The sequence below is a fragment of the Hyperoodon ampullatus genome, assembly GCF_949752795.1.
Source record: "Hyperoodon ampullatus genome assembly, chromosome: 16".
Classification (NCBI taxonomy): domain Eukaryota; kingdom Metazoa; phylum Chordata; class Mammalia; order Artiodactyla; family Ziphiidae; genus Hyperoodon; species Hyperoodon ampullatus.
Window position 1 is genome coordinate 2,956,716 of NC_136929.1, and position 19,465 is coordinate 2,976,180.

Here is a 19,465-nt window from a genome sequence, read left to right on the forward strand (position 1 = left end):
TCAGAGCTGAGGAAGTTCACCGTCAGCCCCGGGGGTGGAGGAAGCTTGCTGGGAGGGAGGAGGCTTTGGCCAGGGCTTTGGGGATGGGCAGGATTCGGAAGGCACGGCTGGGGAGAAGCTGGTGCAGCTGCAGAAAGGCAGGATCCCAGAGGCAGCAAAACGCCAGGGCGCAGCCTTGTCCTGGGGCCCCAGACAAGAGCAGCAGCTCCTAAACCACAAAGCACCCTAAGACGGGCATTCTGTACGACAGGGGACCCGGTCAGTGTCTTTAGCTGTGGAGGGAACACAGTGGGTGTGTCTTAGAAGAGGGGACACAGCCCCGTGCAGAGGCCACGGGATGCGGGAGGGCTCGGTGCAGCGCCTGGGGCCGGTGATGACGCTGGGGTTGCGTAGGGTGAGGCTCTTTATGCACAGCTGCACGTCTGCTCCAGAAGATACAGGAGGCGTCTCCCCGCGGTCCTGGAACCAGAGGGGGAGGAGTGACCAGACCTGAGACCTGTGTCCTGAGGCACCAGGGGTTCACCCAGGCGCGGCACAGGATAAATGCTGCGTGTCGTCCTGTTTTGTTTTGGTTTTTTAATTTATTTATTTTTATTTTTGGCCGCATTGGGTCTTCGTTGCAGTGCATGGGCTTCTCATCGCGGTGGCTTCTCTTGTTGCAGAGCACGGGCTCTAGGCGCACGGGCTTCAGTAGTTGTGGCTCACGGGCTCAGTAGTTGTGGCTCACGGGCTCAGTAGTTGTGGCACACGGGTTCAGTAGTTGTGGCTTGAGGGCTCTAGAGCGCAGGCTCAGTAGTTGTGGTGCATGGGCTTAGTTGCTCTGCGGCATGTGGGATCTTCCCAGACCAGGGCTCGAACCCGTGTTCCCTGCGTTGGCAGGCGGACTCTTAACCACTGCGCCACCAGGGAAGCCCTGGTTGTACATTTTTAATAATGCTGACACAAACATAATTCATGTAAAATAAATGTATTAATTTGAACTCCAGTAATTTGGACTTTGTGGCAGTTCCACAAAAGCTTGACTCTAATTTGAGCTTTGAACTATTTGTGAAGAAAAAATTTGTTCAGCAAATGGGTGAAGTAAGCCCAGGTTTGGGAAAACATGTCCTCTATCAAGGGAGCAGTTTCTCCCTCTGTCAAAGCATTTTCAAAGTGCTGTCCGCATTCTGACTTAGTAGAAAGCAGTTCCACAGTATTTGTTTCGCTGCTGTACCCTGGCGCGTAGGTCGGGCTCAGTAATAAACTGCGTGTGGAGGAGGGACCCCGTGGGGGACTGGCAGAGCCCAGTCACCGGGGGCCGTTTCCCCACTGTTCTGCCGATTGCCCCCCTGCGGCGCTGGCGCCTGCCCTGTCCCCGCCAGCTGGGCTGGAGAGTGACCGGGGACATGGGTCTCTGACAGTCAAAGCTCCCTGGATCTTGTGTTTGTTTTGGCCGCTCCGTGAGGCAGGCGGGATCTTAGTTCCCCGACCAGGGATCGAACCTGGGCCCCCTGCAGTGCAAGTGCAGAGTCTTAACCACTGGACCGCCAGGGAAGTCCCATAAAAGCTTCCTGGATCTTAAAGCAACCTGTCTTCAAGGCCACTGTCCTTAAGAAGGATAGTGCAGATACAGATTAGTAACTGTGTCAGTACAAAGAATGCGAAGATTAAAAACCAGAAGTTTGCAAAGGTTAAAAATCGCACCCGACCTTGGGCCCTTGCGCCGATCGCGGCGCGCAGGTGGCCGGTCAGGAGTGCGACCCAGTGGCCGCGGCGTCAGCCTTCCTGAGCGCCGGCTCCTTCGGGGCAGGACTCTCCCGGCCAGGGCTGCGGCTCGGGCCCCCGCCCTCCCTGCTCCGCCTCTTCCTGAGTGGGGGCCAGCCGGGCTCCCGGGCTCTGCAGGGTCCCCGTGGGAGGGTCGCCTGGCACCCCCAGCACGTGTGCACCTCGGTGAAAGGACCCCACGCGGGGGGGATGCTTTCGTGTGAGGTGCCTGTTTGAGTGGCAGGCTGGTCTTAGGGTATCCGGGTTAAAAACGGCTTGCTTTATTGATGGGTCTGTAACCCAGGGCCCAGAGCTGAAGGCAGGCCAGTGATACTTCCCTTTTTTCTTGTTAAAAAGAACTGGCTCAACATTTTACAGAGAACTTACATTTGTGTTTTCCCTTCCACAACCGGACGTTCATGATATGTGCAAACACATGTTTTTACAATACAGTGTTGTTGTTAATTCTGGTTTAAACATACGGTGAAAGGTGCCACCTGAAGGTTGATGCCGTATCCTGGGTTCAGGTTCTGATTGTCATTAGCTGTGGGGTGTGTGTAGATGCGGGTGCTGACGACAGAAACGAGCTTCACGGTCACCTTTATGCAACAGGCAATGTCTACTTCGACCTGCAGTCAAGAGGAGACAGATACGGCAAGCTGGTCGGCGTGGCCCCTGCCCCTGTGGGAGAGACAGGTGGGTCCAGCCTCTCCCTCCCGTGGGGTTCTGGGGACAAAGCCCAGACCCTCCCCTGCTCTCTCAGACGTGATGTTGCCGGACATCGATCACGCCCGAGTTTTCAATTTAGTTGGGGTTTTTGGAACAGAGAGACCACGCGGAGTGGGAAGTTCCCGCAGCACGTGACACGCGGCCTCCCGTTCCTCCCTGGGGCGCTCTGCACGTGCACACGCCGTCTGTGGTGTCACGTCTTAACGCTCTTGTCCAACTGGCTGCTGTCACGTGTTAAATCCCTGTAGGTATTTTATCGTACATAAATTCCCACGTAAACTTCCCCGTGTAGTTAAGTTCCCATACGTATTTTAGCGTGTATGACATTCCCGCCGTATTTGAATCTATTCTGTACCCTCTTCTGCAAAGTCATTTTTGTGGAGAAGAAATAATAAGTATATAGAACTACATGAAAAGTAATTGGGAGATTGGGATTGATGTAAACATAATTTTAAAGAATACTATTGAGGTTTAACAAAACCAAACAAAAAATGAGCAAAAACCCAGAAGACAAGTTGTCTGAGTCGTCTCTGTTTTTAGGCGTAATCCTCCTGCCCTATGAACCGTGTCGTTTCAGTCTAATTACAACGGGTGTGTTGAGTTGACTCCCCAGAACAGTTCTTCTTCCTTGTGCTCAGTCGCTGTTGTGCTGCTCCCGTCCTGGACCATCCACGCCTGCGAGGTGTGGCCCCGGCCTTAGGGAAGCCGAGGAGGAACTTCTGATACCTACACATTCTAGCATCAGCAACACTTTAAAAAAAAATTGACTTTACTTTTTCGAGCAGTTTTAGGTTCACAGCAGAATTGCGTGGCAGGTCCAGAGAGTTCCGTACGCCCGCTGCCCTGCTGTACACGGCCCCTTCGTATCAGCATCCCCACCAGAGGGGGACGTGTTAGAACTGGTGGACCTGCACTGACACGCCAGCCTCACCGCGAGTCCATAGTCTGCATCAGGGTTACTCTCGGTGTCTCTCTGGGTTTAGACGGATGCGTAATGACAGGTATCCGTCATTATAGTACCACGCAGAGAGTTTCTCAGCCCTGAAGATCCTCCGTGCTCTGCCTGTTCACCCCCTCCCGCCCCAGCCTCTGTCAGCCACTGATCTCTTTACTGTCCCCATTGTTTTGCCTTTTCCAGAATGTCACAGAGTGGGAATCCTACAGTCTAGCCTTTTCAGACTGGCTTCTTTCACTTAGTAATACGCATGTAAGATTCCTCCTTTTTTTTTGTTTTTTTTAAAGATTTTTTTTTTGATGTGGACCACTTTTAACGTCTTTAATGAATTTCTTACAATATTGCTTCTGTTTTATGTTTTGGTTTTTTGGCTGCGAGGCAGGTGGGATCTTAGCTCCCCAACCAGGGATCGAACCTGCACCCCCTGCACTGGAAGGCGAAGTCTTAACCACTGGACCGCCAGGGAAGTCCCCCTCCATGTTTTCTCATTGCTCGAAAGCTCACTTCTTATCAGCATTGAATAACACTCCATTGTCTGGATGGACCACAGTTTGTTTATCCATCACCCACTGCAGGGCATCTTGGTGGCCTCCCAGTTCTGGAACATAAAGAGCGCCACGTACCGGCTTGTCCTGTGACCCTGAGCCCTCCTCTTCTGAGTTTTCTTGCTTTCTGAATGTGATTGATACAATACTCCGGTATTTTCCTTTTTGCTCTGTGTGATTATCATCTGTCTTTGAAAACAGTTACTCTGAAACTCAGCCACTGACAGAGACGGAATGAGGCAGAACGAGAGCCCGTGTGCAGCAGGCCCCTCAGAGCAGCTTCACTGCACGTACTTGAAGCCCCGCACGCAGTGCTCACATTACTGAGACGGGCCGCACCGCTGGGGGACCGCGTGCTTCTGTCACGTTCTAGATAAAAGTATCTGGTAGCTGTCTAGCTTTCACGTGGCAAAGAGAAAAACACACGCACGAGAAATGGGAGGTTACTCCTCAGAGGAACGGAATCGGGGACGTGCGTCCTGCCTGTGTGGCGGTGACTGTGTTGCTTCGTTCTGGATTCCCTCCCGCTGATTAACCGCCTGTCACTGGCAGGTCACTCTGACAAGCGGCATGCCAGCGACTTTGCACTGTGGAAGGCAGCGAAGCCCCAGGAGCCGTCCTGGGCCTCGCCCTGGGGAGACGGGAGGCCTGGCTGGCATATCGAGTGTTCCACCATCGCCAGGTAAGGTTTTCCCGGAGTCGTCTTCGCTGTGATGTGCACGCTCGGCCAGCAGAGGGTGCAGGTGGGGCGGGCTTGGTCCTAATGCCGGCATCGCAGGTGGTTTGGAAAGGAAGCTTAGCACCCGGGTGGGACCGGCCGTGGGAAGGGAATGAGCAAAGCCAGAGCACGTTTATCTCCCCAGCATCAGCGCTTGTTCTCTTTCGTAGAAGAGCCCGCTTTGCAGTTAGTTCTTGACTGCCCGTCACACGCAGGCCAGCTCCGGGGGTGCCTGCATCTCTTCCGCGGCAGGTTCAGGAAGGCGGCCGGGGACGTGGCCGAGGGGCTGGACCCCCATCCTCGGCCCCAGAGCTGGTCCTGGACCAGGCGCCTCGAGCGTGACCCCAGCGTCCCCTTCCGTCTGCCCTTTCTGCTGGCTCGGTCTCGGGCGGCACCATGCCCAGGACGTCTCTGTCTTGGGAACCCCTGTAAACACAGCGCTTCTCTGGTCCCCATTCTCCTCCAGGGACCCTCTTAAAATTTTGTCTCTTCTCTCACTGTCCACGCATCCCCGCTGTTGTCCGACGGGCGTCCCCACCCACTCTGGTCTCCGGAGGTCACGGTGACCATCAGCCCGGTCTGTGATGGGCCGCTGACACCCCTGCTCGCTCCCTGGCTTCTGTGGAACAACGTTCTTCTGGTTTTGGTGTCTCTGCTGGGGCCTCATCCACCTTCTTTTTGTGGACCTGCCCTGTGGACCGTCCCTCTGGCATCTGCGCTCCCTTGGCTCTGCCCGTGTGTGTTTGTGTGTGTGTGTGTGTGTGCAGGTGTGTGTGCAGGTGTGTGTGCGTGTGTGCTCGCGGGTACTGAAGGCCGCATCCCGGCTGGGCTCTCCACTTCCAGCCTGTCCCGAGGGTTCCCACCATGGTTCCCTGAGCCCTGCACGTTAACTCATGGATTTTGATACATTTGATGTGTTGCAGATATTTATTATAATCAGTTTTTTTAAAATTAATTATTTTTGGCTGCATTGGGCCTTTCTTGCTGCATGTGGGCTTTCTCTAGTTGCAGTGAGCGGGGGCTACTCATTGTGGTGGCTTCTCGTTGCGGAGCACGGGGTCTAGACGTGCGGGCTCAGTAGTTGTGGCGCACGGGCTTAGTTGCTCCGCGGCATGTGGGATCCTCCTGACCAGAGCTCAAACCCATGTCCCCTGCATTGGCAGGCGGACTCTTAACCACTGCGCCACCAGGGAAGCCCCTGTAATCAGTTTTTAAAATTAGAAACAAAGTATGATTAAGGTGAACATTTCAAGCTACAGGCCACACCCCAGATTTTAAGACCAGCAAACCCAGTCGTCCTCCTCCCAGCTGCTGTACGCGGCAGCTTTCTGGCTGGGCGTGAACGCCATCTAAGAGCAGGCTGCCCCGGGCCTCGACCTCACGCTGGTTTCGTCTCTGGCGAAGGCTCACCCCACCCTACGGGGGGAAGCCTCACCCTCCGCCACCTGCCTGTGCCAGCACGTTTATCGCAGCGAAGACCTAGAAGGGGTCCTACCTCCCCCGCCCCTCACCGCGTGCTCCTCCCGTGCTGCCCTCGCCTGTGGTGGTGTCTGTGTGCCTTACCGGGAAGCACATCTGAAACTCCTGAGATGTCACACCCTGTTGTTAGCATGAAACAGGGTCCAACTTTTCGTGAAAAAACAATCAACTAGGGACTTCCCTGGTGACGCAGTGGTTGAGAGTCCCCCTGCCGACGCAGGGGACACGGGTTCGTGCCCCGGTCCGGGAAGATCCCACGTGCCGCGGAGCGGCTGGGCCCGTGAGCCATGGCCGCTGAGCCTGCGCGTCCGGAGCCTGTGCTCCGCAACGGGAGAGGCCACAGCAGTGAGAGGCCCGCGTACCGCAAAAAAACCCCCCAAAAAACAAAAAAAAACCCCAATCAACTAGGGACTTCCCTGGTGGTCCAGCGGGTAAGACTTCGCGCTCCCAATGCAGGGGGCACGGGTTCCATCCCTGGTCGGGGAGCTAGATCCCGCATGCATGCTGCAACTAAGAAGTTGGCATGCCACAACCAAGAGTTCATGTGCTGCGACTAAGAGTTCACATGTCACAACTAAGAGTCAGAATGCTGTAACTAAGAAGTCGGTACGCCGCAACGAAGATCCCGCGTGCTGCAACTAAGATCCAGCATAGCCAAAGTAAATAAATAAATATTAAAACCAAACAAACAGACGTGTCCAGCTCTCAGCCCTACTGTAAACACTTAAAAGTATTTACAAATACTTGTTGATTTAACAGTGGTGTGGGATATACGTTGTGTTGTAAAGAGATCTTTATCGTTTAGATTCAAATAATTTCTCTAAAGCAGGAAACATTTAGTAAACTTCAAATGTAAAGTTACCATTATATGTTTTATTTTTGTTGAAATCTAAATAATGAAAATGGACGTCTGTTCCTTTTCAGCGTTCTCTTATTTTAAAATAGGTGTGAGGTACAGACAAGACTAGAGACTAATATAACGAACACTGCAGACCCTCAGTTTAGCTGTGAAGTCTTAACCTCGTCATATTTGCTTCAGATCTTTGTAAACATGGGTCACTCGTTACAGACCCAAGTGTGGCCCCTCTCCAGCCCTGGTCCCTCCCATCTCACGCTCGCCCTCGTAGTGTTTGAATTTCGAGGACTCTTATTAGAGATTCTCTAGAAACCACTGCCCAGGATGTACGGTCCTGGACGACCTGCTCGCCCACTCAGCTCAGGTGTGACCAGTGCATGCGTGGTGTTTCCAGGGCTGGGCCAGTGGGAGGAGAGTCGGCCTTCAGCAGGAAGGACCTCAGTGAGGCTGTGGCATCTTTGAAAACATCTACTTTTAACCATGTTTAGAAAAGCTCACTGGTGTCTGCACCCCCGGGGGGCCCACGGCCCCCAGAGCTCCACAGCCGCCTGCCTTGCGCCCCCTTCCCGTTGTGCGAGCTCGTGCAGCTTTCGTTGATCTCTGAATTCTTTACGTCCTCTGAAGCAGCTGCTGGTCAGCCTGGACCACTGGTGCTGGTACCGGTTGTTTTGCAGGTGTTCTGGTGAGAGAGCTGCACACACTGAGTGTCCCTGGCAGGCCTGAGAGGTGCAGCGTGCAGTTCTGTGGACTGAGATTTTTCGGGACCGAGCGGCCTTATAGCTGAAATGCCGCCAGCTGAAATGTGTCACTTTGAATTCTGTTACTTTGTTATTCATGTATGGCTGCTGAATGGCTCATTTTTCAAAGGCCAAATTAAAAATCTCTTGATTTTATAGTTCTTAATAGTTCTTATAGAACAGCCGCTAAGGTCTGCCTACTGAAAGTAAGAAAAAGTAATTTTGAAGTTTTTAAAAACCACATATTGTATCCAGAGCAAAGAAAATGAAGTCTCTTTCCCAGGAGGAAAAGCTATGAATTAGAGATTTTATGAAGTAAAAACAAATGTCAGGTTCCGTTTGCATCAGCTGAATTATCATGCATTTGGAATTGGGCTCCATTCGGTGTGTGCGTGGCCCAGGGCTGGAAGGAGAAAATACGGGATGTGGTTTGGAGACTGTGTCATTGGATTGAGTTAACTCCCTGCTCTGCCCTTTGTCTTGCAGTTTGGTGTTTGGAAGTCGGCTGGACATCCACTCGGGTGGCATAGATTTAGCGTTTCCTCACCACGAGAACGAAATCGCACAGTGCGAGGTCTTTCACCAGTGCCAGCAGTGGGGGAATTATTTCCTACATTCTGGTGAGCGATGACTTCAGATTAATTTGTTCCATTTCAGTTCTCTCGACTCTGTCCGTGAAATAGCTACATTTGGAAACACCTGAATCAGCTAATAGGTGGAAAAACAGAGTTGTCCCTTAAATTGTCTTTGACTTGTTGTTGGTTGGACGTGAACTTCCTTGGACTGGAATACTGAATATGCCTTTTGGAACTGAAATGCGAGCTGACGAGAGTTCGGAAAATGTTATGCAGTGCTGGTCTGTAGAAGTCTGTTTGAAGGAAACTATGGAGAGGGAAGTTCAAATAGTATGACGTCGTGATGATTAGGAATACGCCATTCTTGACCTGTGACACTGTCACCGTCAATATCTGTCATTCTTTGAAAGCACTGCCTTCCGTTTCACTGTTCAAAACACCTCGTGATTCACACGAGCCGTCTGCTCGCAGAAGTGTACATGAAGTTGTGAGACCAGCGGCGTCTTGAGCGAAGCAATTTTGGAATTTCCTGTGATGCATGGGGAGATTCACGTGTCCAAGATTGTGACAAAGGTCGTGGAGCCACCGTGAGCTGGTTTTGTTACCTTTCTGGAGTGGGCAGTGAAGGTATTTGAGGGGAAGAAAGAGAATAAGGCTTTGGTAGTGATGGGGTTGGGAGACGCAAACGGTCAACATCTAAAGCTCAGGAAACCAACAAGAACCATTTCTTTAAGTCCTTAGATTAAGGAAACCAGGTTTTGCCAGCGAGGTGGTATTAAACGCAGACACACTCCAGTTTTGTAATATGCAGTAGCTGCTTCAAGTCTGCGGCGAGGGTCCACGTGGGTGACAGCGACCAGCGGGGCAGCCTTCCGCGCAGGCCCGCCCTGCAGCGCCTCTGCCACCCCGTGTGCCCCGCCCGGAGCCCGGGGGCCGGCCTCGCGGCTCTCTGTGTGACCTCGCATCTCGGTGCTGCCCTGAGGTCGTCTGAAAGGGACGGGCTGGATCGCCGTTCCCAGCGCGGAGGCCGAGGTCCGGTTTCCACCTCGTGTCCCTGCTCGGGGCCCGACAGGAGCCGGAACCCGCCTCCTTGGTTCCGGGCCAGGAGCCCGATGGCCCCGGCTCCGTTCCTCCGGCGCTTCGGCAGGGACCCCCGGACCCGTTTCCGGTCGGGGCTCACTCCTCTTCTCAGACACCGCGTGGAGCCAGGTCTCCCCCTTCAGCGGGAGGGCTTGTGACAGCAGAGTGCTCCGAGCCCGTCCGGGGAGGGAATCACAGGCCCCAGGGGTGGAGGTGTTCCCGTGCCCGGTCGCAGGCTCGGGGACAGGTGATCCCGTGTTAGCCGTCGGGACGCGAGGGCTGGTCCCCACAGGCCCTTCATCGGTGGCACTCATGAGGAGTTGGGGTTTGCCGTCAGCACCGGCGCCCCTCGGTGACTGCGTCTGCCATCAGACGGGACCCGTGGCAGTGCCAGTGCTCACGGGGCTCTGTGTCCGCACACGGCAGGTCCTGCTGCTTTGGATGCGGCGTGGGGAAGGGTTTTGCCGTTAAGACCCACGATCTGTTAGGACGTTGGAATCTTCTTTGTCCCACTTACACCCGGTCCTGGAGGAACAGCTGTGTCTCCTGACACCCTGGAGAATCGATGCCTTTTCCTGAAGTAAATGGATGGAAGTAGAGTTAGCAGTCAGATGTTTTGTTTTCCACACGTTGTCAGTTTTTTAAAACTTCACTTGTACTTGGCGTATATGGCAGGCTGCATAGGTTGACATATTCAAGGTTATGTAGCTTTTTGGAAGCCACATTGTAACCAGTTCTTGGAAAAGTTGGCTTGAAAAAAGGTGGTGCTTGAAGTTGTGTCAGAAAAAGTGGAAGAATCTTCTGTTGGGAAATCACAGCTCCCTTGGAAGTGAACCTCGTACAGATGTGGTCCAGGAGGAGGTCCAGGTCCCCCCCGTCTTTCACACACGGGGGTGAAACGGTGCTGAGGCTGGGATATGTCTGAAAACGAGCTACAGAAACGCTCGCAGTGTTGCTTGGAGACCCACACGCTTTGTGGAAGCAGAGATGTGTCCTCTCCTCGGGTGCTGAGTCAGGTCCCCTGTGTTGTTGAGTCACAGGAGAGGGAGGGGCCGTCCCCGCAGTGTGATGCCCTGGCCCGGGGTGGACGTGGGCCCCCCTTGCTGGCGGGCTGAGCGCAGGGCTGATCTGGGGGGCCTGTGTGGGCATCCACGCAGGGCTGTCTGACGGGTCAGGGCTCCCGGAGTCCAGGCGCCTTTGGAGACGCGCCCTCCTTCACCCTCCCTCTGGGGGTACAGAATAAGTGACTTTGCTTTTGTTTCAGGGCATTTGCACGTGAAGGGCAAAGAAGAGAAGATGTCCAAATCGCTGAAGAACTACATCACGATTAAGGTAACGCACTTGTCGTGTTTCTGTGTGCCCACCAGTTTGCCGACGTGTCACGGAGGCTGATGTGCATCCGGAGACCCCCATCTCCGGTTCCCTGTGTCCCCGGGGCCCCGACGGGCTTCTCCTGCTTCTGGCTTAAACGGCTGTCTCTCGTCTAACAGTGCGAGGCGGTGTTTCCCGTCCTGTCGCCTCCTGTGTCGGCTCCTGGGGGCCTCGGCCTCTTCCCGCTCCCTGTTCCAGGACTCTGATTTTATTGATTTGGGCCCTTTCTCTCTCTCTCTCTCTCTCTCTCTTTTTTTGTTTTTGATGAGTCCAGCTAAAGGTTTATTGATTTTATCTTTTCAAAGAACCAGCTCTTAGTTTCATTGATCTCTTGTATTTTTTTTCAGTCTTTATTTCATTTATTTCTGTTCTTACCTTTATGATTTCTTTCCTTCTATTAACTTTGGGTTTTGTTCTTCTTCTAGTGCCTTAAGGTGTAAAGTTAGGTTGTTTATTTGAGATTTTTCTTCAGTTTTTCTGAGGTTTTTCTTATATTACTAAATACTTCCCTTTTAGGACTGCTTTTGCTGCATCCCACGTATATATGAGGTTATTTTAGTGCATGATCTCAGTTTGAACACATGCTAACAAGCTTGCATTTGTACCCACCTCCCATGTTTAATGTTTTTTACATCATGTTTTACATCTTTTTGTTTTGTGTATCACTTAACTACTTATTGTGGATATAGATGATTTATAGTATTTTTGTCTTTTAACCTTCCTACTAGCTTTATAAGTGGTTACTCTATCTTTACTGAATGTTTGCCTTTACCAATGAGATTTTTCCTTTCATAATATTCATATTTCTAGTTGTGGACTTTTCTTTTCCTCTTAGAGAAATCCCTTTAACATGTCGTGTAATGCTGGTTTAGGGGTTCTGTTGCTTGTCTGAGCAGAAAGTCACGAGTGCAGGAAAGGTACCGACTCGGAAAGAGAAGCACGTGGGGCTGGGGGCGGCGTGTCATGTGTCTGTCAGCGGTCAGGGCCCTGGGGCTGCGGGGAGGGCTTGCTGACGGTGGCCACGCTGCGGAGACGCACAGCTTTGCTTCTACCTAAACAGCTCCACAGCCGTACATACCAAGCGTCTGGCAGCGATTTATAAAAAGCTAAACAGACAACAACTTACAAAAACAAATCCTCACCTAAGGCAAGCGTGTCCACTGGGAACAGGCCTCCTGCTACACTGTCAGAGACAGGAGAGGACTTGTAACAAGTTATGAAGCAGTTGAGTCCATGCTTTGGTGGGGAAGGAAACCTAAAGAAATAATTCAAAAAGGAGAGGGAAAAGTCAGAGGGTGGCTAAAGGCCCTCCAAGTACCCGGCGTTCACTCTCTGTCCCTGGTGTAACCCCACGCCAGCTGAGCTGCGTGTTTACTGGGGTCCCACCGAGCACAGCCCGTTATCACGAGTCCCTGGCAGGTCAGGGAAGCGCCATCAGAGTGGCTGGAGTGACGGCCGACGGGACACAGAAGGACTTGCAGAGAAGGCACAGGATGCGGGGCTGCAGGGCAGCCGTGGCCTCGGGTGTCTGGCGTTTGGTTCAGTAAGCCTCGTCTTTCTGTCACCATTATAGACACACTGCAGTTATGACACACCCGCATCTTAGCATTCTGTAAGTGATGCTCCGTATGCGACAGCGCTAGTTATTTATCTGCCTGTGCTGTTCGTGGTGTAGTAACTACATCACAGTGCAGGGGCTCGGTCTCCATGCTGCTGCTTGCAGATTTAAAGGGGAAGTGACGGGTGAGAACACGAGGGCACGTGACTGCGCAAATGCGAGAATTAACACGCACACTGTGCGCTGTCCACCAGACGGGGTCTCAAGTTAGTTGGCTAGTTTGGGGAATTAAGGGGATGAAGAAATACTCCTTTTTCACACTCTGGGAAGGAGCACCGGGGGACGGACGCGGACGTTGAAATACCGGCTCTCTTACTGATGAAGGTTGGGTTGGACGGGCCTCTTCACCTTTTTCCCTGTCGATCCTGTTGTTGGCCTGGCGAATCTGTGGCCACTTCCTTAGAACTTAATGTTTTTAAACACACAGAATGAAATCTGTAGGAGTTTGACAGGTGTTTATATCGAGGTACAGGAATCCATGCCCTCCCTCACCTGAGTGAACGCTCTAACAGAATCCAGCCGTGGGTCTGAGCCCCGCAGGTCATGTCAGATGAGCGACAGCACAGGCTGCGTGGAGATGACACGGCCGCAGGCTCGTGGGGCGAACCCCCCGCGACTGCTCGGGGGGCGGTCCAGGTGTCTACACTGGTGGTCGGAGGAGCGCTGCGTGTGCCTGGGGGTTAGTGGCTCCCGTCTTTCCTGCCCCCTGCAGGACTTCCTCAGCACGGCCTCCCCAGACATCTTCCGCCTCTTCTGCCTGCGGAGCAGCTACAGGTCAGGTGAGCTGGCAGGGAGGCCTGGGTGCTTCTCACGTGTGGCCTCGGGGAGCCTCTGGGGACCCCGAAATCTGGGTGGGGTGCGCCCCGTCCCGTTGGGGTGTTGCCCTCGTGCCCTGAGGTTGGGTTCTGAACGGAAGCCCGAGGATGCTCCAGGGAGCACGGTCCCAGCACTCGGCCAGGGGATCCCGGAGCCTGTCCCGAGGCCGCGGCTTTGCAGTGGGACTCGGGTGCCCAGTGCTCCGCGGGGCCCAGAGAGCCTGAGGCCGCGGCACCTGCCCCCCCCGGCTTCATGAGCCGTCCTGGCACAGGGCCTGAGCCAGGAGCCCTCAGCACGGCACTGCCCCTCCCCCGGGCCAGAGGGCGCGTCCCCTTCCAGCCCCGAAGGCGAGTCTGGGGACCCCGGCACTCTCCGCTGGCTGGACCCCTGTCCAGAGACCTGGGGCCGCCCGGGCGCGGCGAGTGTCCCTAATCTGTCCCCACACACTCGCGGGCGGGGTGATGGCCGGGTCTCCCTGCCCCTCCTGGAATACGGAGCCCGAGTCCTCATGGCACCGGTCGGCTGGCCTCCCCAGAGGCGCTTCAGGCACCCGGTGGGGCCCCCGCTTTCCAGAGCCGTCTGTCTGTACATCTGTCAGCGGGAATGAGCCCTCGGCCACGCACGTGGGGAGGGGTGTCCACGTTTCCTGCCCGGGGTCAGGACAGAGCCTGGCGGTCTGCGGGTGCTCGCGGCTCCCAGGTGACCGGGGTCCCTCCCCGCAGCTGTGGACTACAGCGACGGCGCCATGCTCGAGGCCAGGCGTCTGCTCCATGCCGTGGCCGCCTTCGTGGAGGACGCTCGGGCCTACATGAGGGGGCAGCTGGCGGGCGGCCCCGTCCAGGAGGACGTGCTGTGGGAGAGGTGGGTGCTGCTTGGGGCCACCCAAGGGAGCGCTGTGGACACGGGGGCGGGGCTGGTGGGAGCCCCGGGCCTGCCAGGGGAGGGGCAGGGACCCTGCCGTCGGGGAGGCCTGGACGGCCCACGGTTGCGTGGGAGCATCAGGAACCTCGTGGATGGCGTGGTCGACGGGAAGCGGGGCAGGTGGGCGAACGAGCGAGCTGTTGCAGGAAGCGGGGGGACCCGGGTCACGGTGACGGGTTGACGGGCGCGTCCGGAGGCCCAGCGTGTGCCCTCCGCCCCCTGGGGGTCGTGACCACAGGACGGCCGTGCCTGCAGAGGTGGGAGCGCAGCAGGGGGCCCCGGGAAGTGAAGTGAGGGGTGGCGCGGGCGGGAGGACGGAGCCCACCCCGGACGTGGAGACGGTGTTTCCGGTTCTGTTGCTCGGTAAATGGCTCGACGTGGTCATCTGTGTTTCACTGCATCCAAAAAAAGGCGAGGAAGGTTTGAGATTGGCTTCAGAGACGGTGAGAAAGTGGGAAGATGGACAGAGCCTCGGGGGATACCAGAGGGAGATGAGGAGGGCAGGGTCATCGGGGGTCGCCGGAGGCTGATGGTGGGCGGGGTCTGTGTGCCCGGCCACCCAGGGAGCCCCTGGAGGAGAAGGGGGCCCGGGGCTCCTTCGGGCCGGCCGGGACGAGGGCGTCCACAGGAGAGAGGCAGGAGCTGCCTGCTGGTCACAGCAGTGGCGCCCAGGACGAAGCCCAAGCCCTGGGGCCGGGCAACCGGGCCTTGTGGGGCTGTCAGTCACTCGGCCACCCTCCCGACGGCGGGTGCCAGGGAAGGGCCGGCAGTGCCGCTCACCGGCAGGCGTGCAGGGGAGAGTCCGCGCCTCAGTCAGGAGAGGTCAGGTTCCGCCGGGTGACAGCGCTGGGTCGCAGGAGCCCAGGCAGCAAAGGTCTGTCTTTCCCTGTGGTCACTCGGGCCCAGGCTCGGGGGCTTGGCCCAACCCTTCCCTGTGCCTGGGAAGCAGGGCACCCGGAGGAGGTGGGGACAGTCTGGGACGGGCAGCGGGGAATCAGTACGGCGGCAGAGTCTCGGAGGGGCCGGTGACTGACCGGCAGGCGTGCAGGACAGCGTGCGAGCGAGGGGTGACCCGAAGGGGACCTGACGGTGCTGCTGGGGACGGGTAAGGGGGCAGGCGAGGAGGAGGTGACGGTGACCTCAGTTTCCTTGCCGGGGGCTGAGGGGCTCGAGCGTCACGGCAGCCGGCTCTTGAGGGGGTCTGACAGCAGAGGGAAGGAGCTGGAAGGGCTGCCCCGGGGGCGGGAGCCGAGCGGGGAGCCCGAGGGTGGATCCCCTGGGGGGCGTCCGTCCTGGGGGCCTGGCCAGCGCTGCGGCTTCTGCCATCCAGCCAGGTCCCTGGAGCGGCCCCGTCTGCTCACCTCCCCAAAGGCTGCACCGCACCAAGGGGGCCGTGCAGGCGGCGCTGGCGGACGACTTCAACACGCCGGGGGCAGTGAATGCCGTCACGGACCTGGCTCACCACGGGAACAGACAGCTGAAGGCGGCCACCGAGGTAACTCCTGGGACGTGGCGACAGTTCTGAGGACAGAGCAGACGCCACCTCGCCAGCCCCTGCGGCCACCCAGCTCCCAGAGCTGGTGGCCTCCAGGCCACCCGTGCGTGGCCCTGTCCTGAGCCGGGGTCAGTAGAGCTGGGGGCCGTGGGGAGGCCTGGCACGTGGACACAGGAGCTCAGGGGAGTCCGAGTTTGTCACACAGATGTGAGACGGGAAGGAAGCCGGGTGGGGACCCCGACTGCCCCCCAGCCCTGCCTGACCCTGGGCCCTGGTGCCAGGCTCCTCTCAGACGCCCGGGACCCTGGGATGCCCCGAAGGCCACCTGCTGCCGCCACCGCCCGGGGGCTCAGTGCCAGCACAGGCGCTCAGAGCACAGGCCCAGCCGCGGGCGGGAGCGCTGGCTTCGCAGGGCTGCGTCCGCGCCCGCCGGGGGCTCACCGGCCCGGGGTTGGTGGTCTTGCCTTTCAAGAACCTTCTCTGGGTGACTTGTCGCAGGCGGCCGGTGGTCCCAGGAGCCCTGCTGTGTTCGGTGCCATCGTGTCCTACGTGGAGCAGTTCTTTGAGACGGTGGGGATTTCTCTGGCTGAGCGACAGGTACGCCTTTCTCTCTTCAGTCCTTGATCCTGGGACTTAATCTACACGCTAACACGGTAACAGCCGCAGAAACGCGGATTTTAACGGTAATTAAAGGCCAGACTTACCACGTGCTTAAGATGTGTTATGTTCCTTAAGAGGGGAACACACGCAGAGCTGGGATTTACTAACCGAAACCAGGCTCTGAGCAGCACGAGCGTGCACCTCAGCTGCACAGTGAGTGGCGAGCCACGGATTCCCTGTGCACTTGTGTCCGGGAAAGAACCTCAAAGTGTACACGGCAGTCAGGCTGCAGGGAACACGCTTCTCCGGTGCCGCCTGAGCCGCCGGCCGGGCCCCAGCCGTCAGGGATCCTCGGGCCTGGCTCCCCTGGCCGCCCACGTCCCCGTCACACGCTCCTCAGCAGAAGCCCAGTCCAGGCCCGTGGGCCGTTCGGCCGCCGGGTCTCCGGTCCCGTGTGTGGAACGTCCCTTGGCCTTCCGTGGCCTTCCCGCCCTGACACCCTGGCCCCTCAGGGAGTCAGCACACGTGACGCCATCCTCTAGGCCATGATCCCCGTCTGTCCCGGGCCCAGGATGTGCGCCGTGACCACGCCGCAGAGACCCTTCCTGGCGCCAGTGTGGACTCGGGTCCTCCCCCGGCTAGCGGCTGGGGGTGCGGAGCGTGGAGCTGGCCGCGGTGCCACACACGGCCCCATCCCGTTGGCACATCCTCGCTTCCTGCACTGACGTTCCCAGCCCATCCGGTACCTTGTGTCGCAGGCAGGAGTCGGCCTTTCTCCCGGGAGCCTGGCTGCTCTCGGCGGGGAGGGTCTGGGCACTGGGTGCTTGCTGCGCTTGGCCACAGCTGCTCTGGCCCGAGGCGGGCAGAGCCAGCCCCCGGGATCCTGGGTCCCCTCTCCGTGTCGACTGTTACCCCGACACCTCGACTCTGGCTCCCCGCAGTCCCGGGCTCCCACCTCCCAGCAGCTCTCCCCCGCCGCCCTCCGCACGGCCGCCGCCTCTCCCCTCAGCCCCAGCAGGCTGTCCTCTGCACAGAAGCGCCCTTGCCCGACGCCCCAGGCCAGGGTCCCTCCTCCTCCAGGGGTCCTGCTTCGCTCCGCCTCACCTAACAACAAACAGCCTTCGGACTGTTGTTCACGACCGGAAAGGAAAGGGCCGTAGCTGCCACTTGCTAAAAAACAGTGTGAACAGGCTGTTAACAGGGGAGCCTGGACTGCACACGGGGGGACGCCGCACCGGATCTCCCTGCGGGCCCTGCTGGGCCACCTACTGCCGTGAGGCCTGGCACAGCCCACGGCCGGGCCGGGGACCTGCTAGCTGAGGCCTGGCGCCGGCTGCCCTGGCCATGAGCGGGGACATTTCCTGGGACTGTTAGGCTGTGAGCTTCTCTGGCCTCAACGCTAAGACTCGCGTATCTCTGCGATGATTTGTTTGGTTTATCGAGAGACACTGATTCCCTAGTGGACTGCGGCCCTCCCCGGGCGGTCCAGGGCCTGTTGGCGGCTCACACTAGGCTGAGGGGGCCAGGTCTCCGCTGGGTCACCAGAAGCCCACCTCCTCCCCGAGCTGGGGCGCCCCCGGAGCCCGCTGGGGGCTCACGCCTCTGTAACGAGCCGTCTTCTCCTGTGGGAGCAGTGGCTGGGGACCCCGTGAGGTTGAAGGAATTGGACCGCAGGCCCCTCCTCCGTGGGGCGGGGGGGCAGGGGGAGGACGCCCGGCAACTTGGCAGGGCTCCGGGCCCACGCCAGCCCTGGAGCTCCCCCGGCCGGCACCCACACTGCTGGTCCCCGGCCCCGGGGGAGAGCCCCGTGCGCGCGCCCACCTGGGCGCAGGACGTCCAGGGCCTTGAACGGCGGCTGGAGCAAGTTTGGTTTCCTTGGTCGACGAGGCCCAGGCCTGCCGGCTCTGCCCAATGACCCTCCGATACTGCCCGTCTGCAGTGGCAGCCCCCGCTCACCGGCCTGGGCGACGGGACCTTCGGTGGAGGCGCGGGGAGGGGAGACGGAGCTGCGCCCCCTGCCGCTCCCCGGCCCGGGACCCCGTCCACTCACCCGGCGCCCGGGCAGTGTGTTTCAGGGGCCGGCGGCCCGGCCGCCCTGCACAGCGTGGTCGAGGAGCTGGTCCGCTTCCGGCGGAAGGTCCGGCAGTTCGCTCTGGCCGCCGGGGAGGCCCCTGGGGAGGCGCGGCGGCAGCAGCTCCTGGAGAGGCGGCCCCTGCTGGAGGCGTGCGACGCGCTGCGCAGGGACCTGGCCGCCCACGGCATCAGCATCAAGGTGAGCGCCGCCCCGCCCCCGGCTCTGCCCCCGCCCCCGCGCCCTCTCACCCGGCCCGTCTCCCTCTCCAGGACAGGGGCGGCGTGTCCACGTGGGAGCTGCTGGACCCGAGGACAGCAGACCCCAAACCAGGGGGAGCTGAGGACACGGGATGCGGAGGCCACGGCTCCCGGCGCGGTTCTGTGCTGCCTCAAGGCACGATAAAAGCTTGATGTTAAAGTTTGTTGTGGCTGCTCAGTTAACCTTAAACCAAGCTGTCACCGCCCCACGGGTGCTAGTAGATGTGCTGGAGAATGGGTTTCGACGGCCACAGACGCAGTAGTTCAGTAAAGTCACATCAGCCCACACGGTGGTCTCTGGCCCCTGAGCCCGGGGCCTGACATCGTGGGACGGCCCTGAAACCGTGAGATCAGGACGTCAGTCCTACACGGGGTCCCGGAAGACGTCATGGGAAGGGCAGGCGGGACCCCTTCCCCGGGGTGACCTGGTCTCCAGCAGGAGAAGCGGCCTGTACCCCACGTGCTGGGCAGTGCTGGACTGGGCGTGGGCATAGGGTTTTACATTTATTTTCCTGGTTATAAAGTAACGTTAACCACAGAAAGCGCCAACAGAGGAAACCCCTGCAAGCGTCCAGCCCGTTTCCTCTGATTGATAGGCCTTGTTTCACCTCTATGCTGTCTGACCTCTTTCTTATTAAACAGCTGGTTCTTGGGGTACCACCCTCTTCTGCCTCTGAGCAGACACCACGGGGCCAAGGCTGTGCTTGAGAGGAGTCTGGGTGACACGGGTGAGGGCACAGGTGTGACAGGCGGGCACGAGGCGGGCGACCTGGGACGGAGCTTGCCGGCGGCCTCGCGTTCCATCTTTCTGTCGCAGGCGGGGAGCTACACAGCTGTTCAGCCAGCCAGCGGGAAGCGGGGTGACCCTCTCGCCGCTTCCCCCCGCTCTCAGCCAG

General features: G+C 58.0%; 1 protein-coding gene across 1 annotated transcript in view; it reads left to right on the forward strand.

The window, feature by feature from the left end:
- CARS2 (cysteinyl-tRNA synthetase 2, mitochondrial) overlaps positions 1-18,729 on the forward strand; it is a gene marked incomplete at its 5' end in the record, with an annotated part of 32,797 nt that extends 14,068 nt beyond the window's left edge. Inside the window, 10 exons of the mRNA XM_079722116.1 lie at positions 2,356-2,439; positions 4,525-4,654; positions 8,249-8,382; positions 10,682-10,749; positions 13,119-13,185; positions 13,945-14,083; positions 15,515-15,638; positions 16,137-16,235; positions 18,304-18,510; positions 18,582-18,729. Coding sequence (XP_079578242.1) covers positions 2,356-2,439; positions 4,525-4,654; positions 8,249-8,382; positions 10,682-10,749; positions 13,119-13,185; positions 13,945-14,083; positions 15,515-15,638; positions 16,137-16,235; positions 18,304-18,510; positions 18,582-18,722 — 1,193 coding nt within the window. The 3' untranslated portion in view covers positions 18,723-18,729. The remainder of the gene's footprint in view (positions 1-2,355; positions 2,440-4,524; positions 4,655-8,248; positions 8,383-10,681; positions 10,750-13,118; positions 13,186-13,944; positions 14,084-15,514; positions 15,639-16,136; positions 16,236-18,303; positions 18,511-18,581) is intronic.
- Positions 18,730-19,465: the final 736 nt, after the last annotated feature.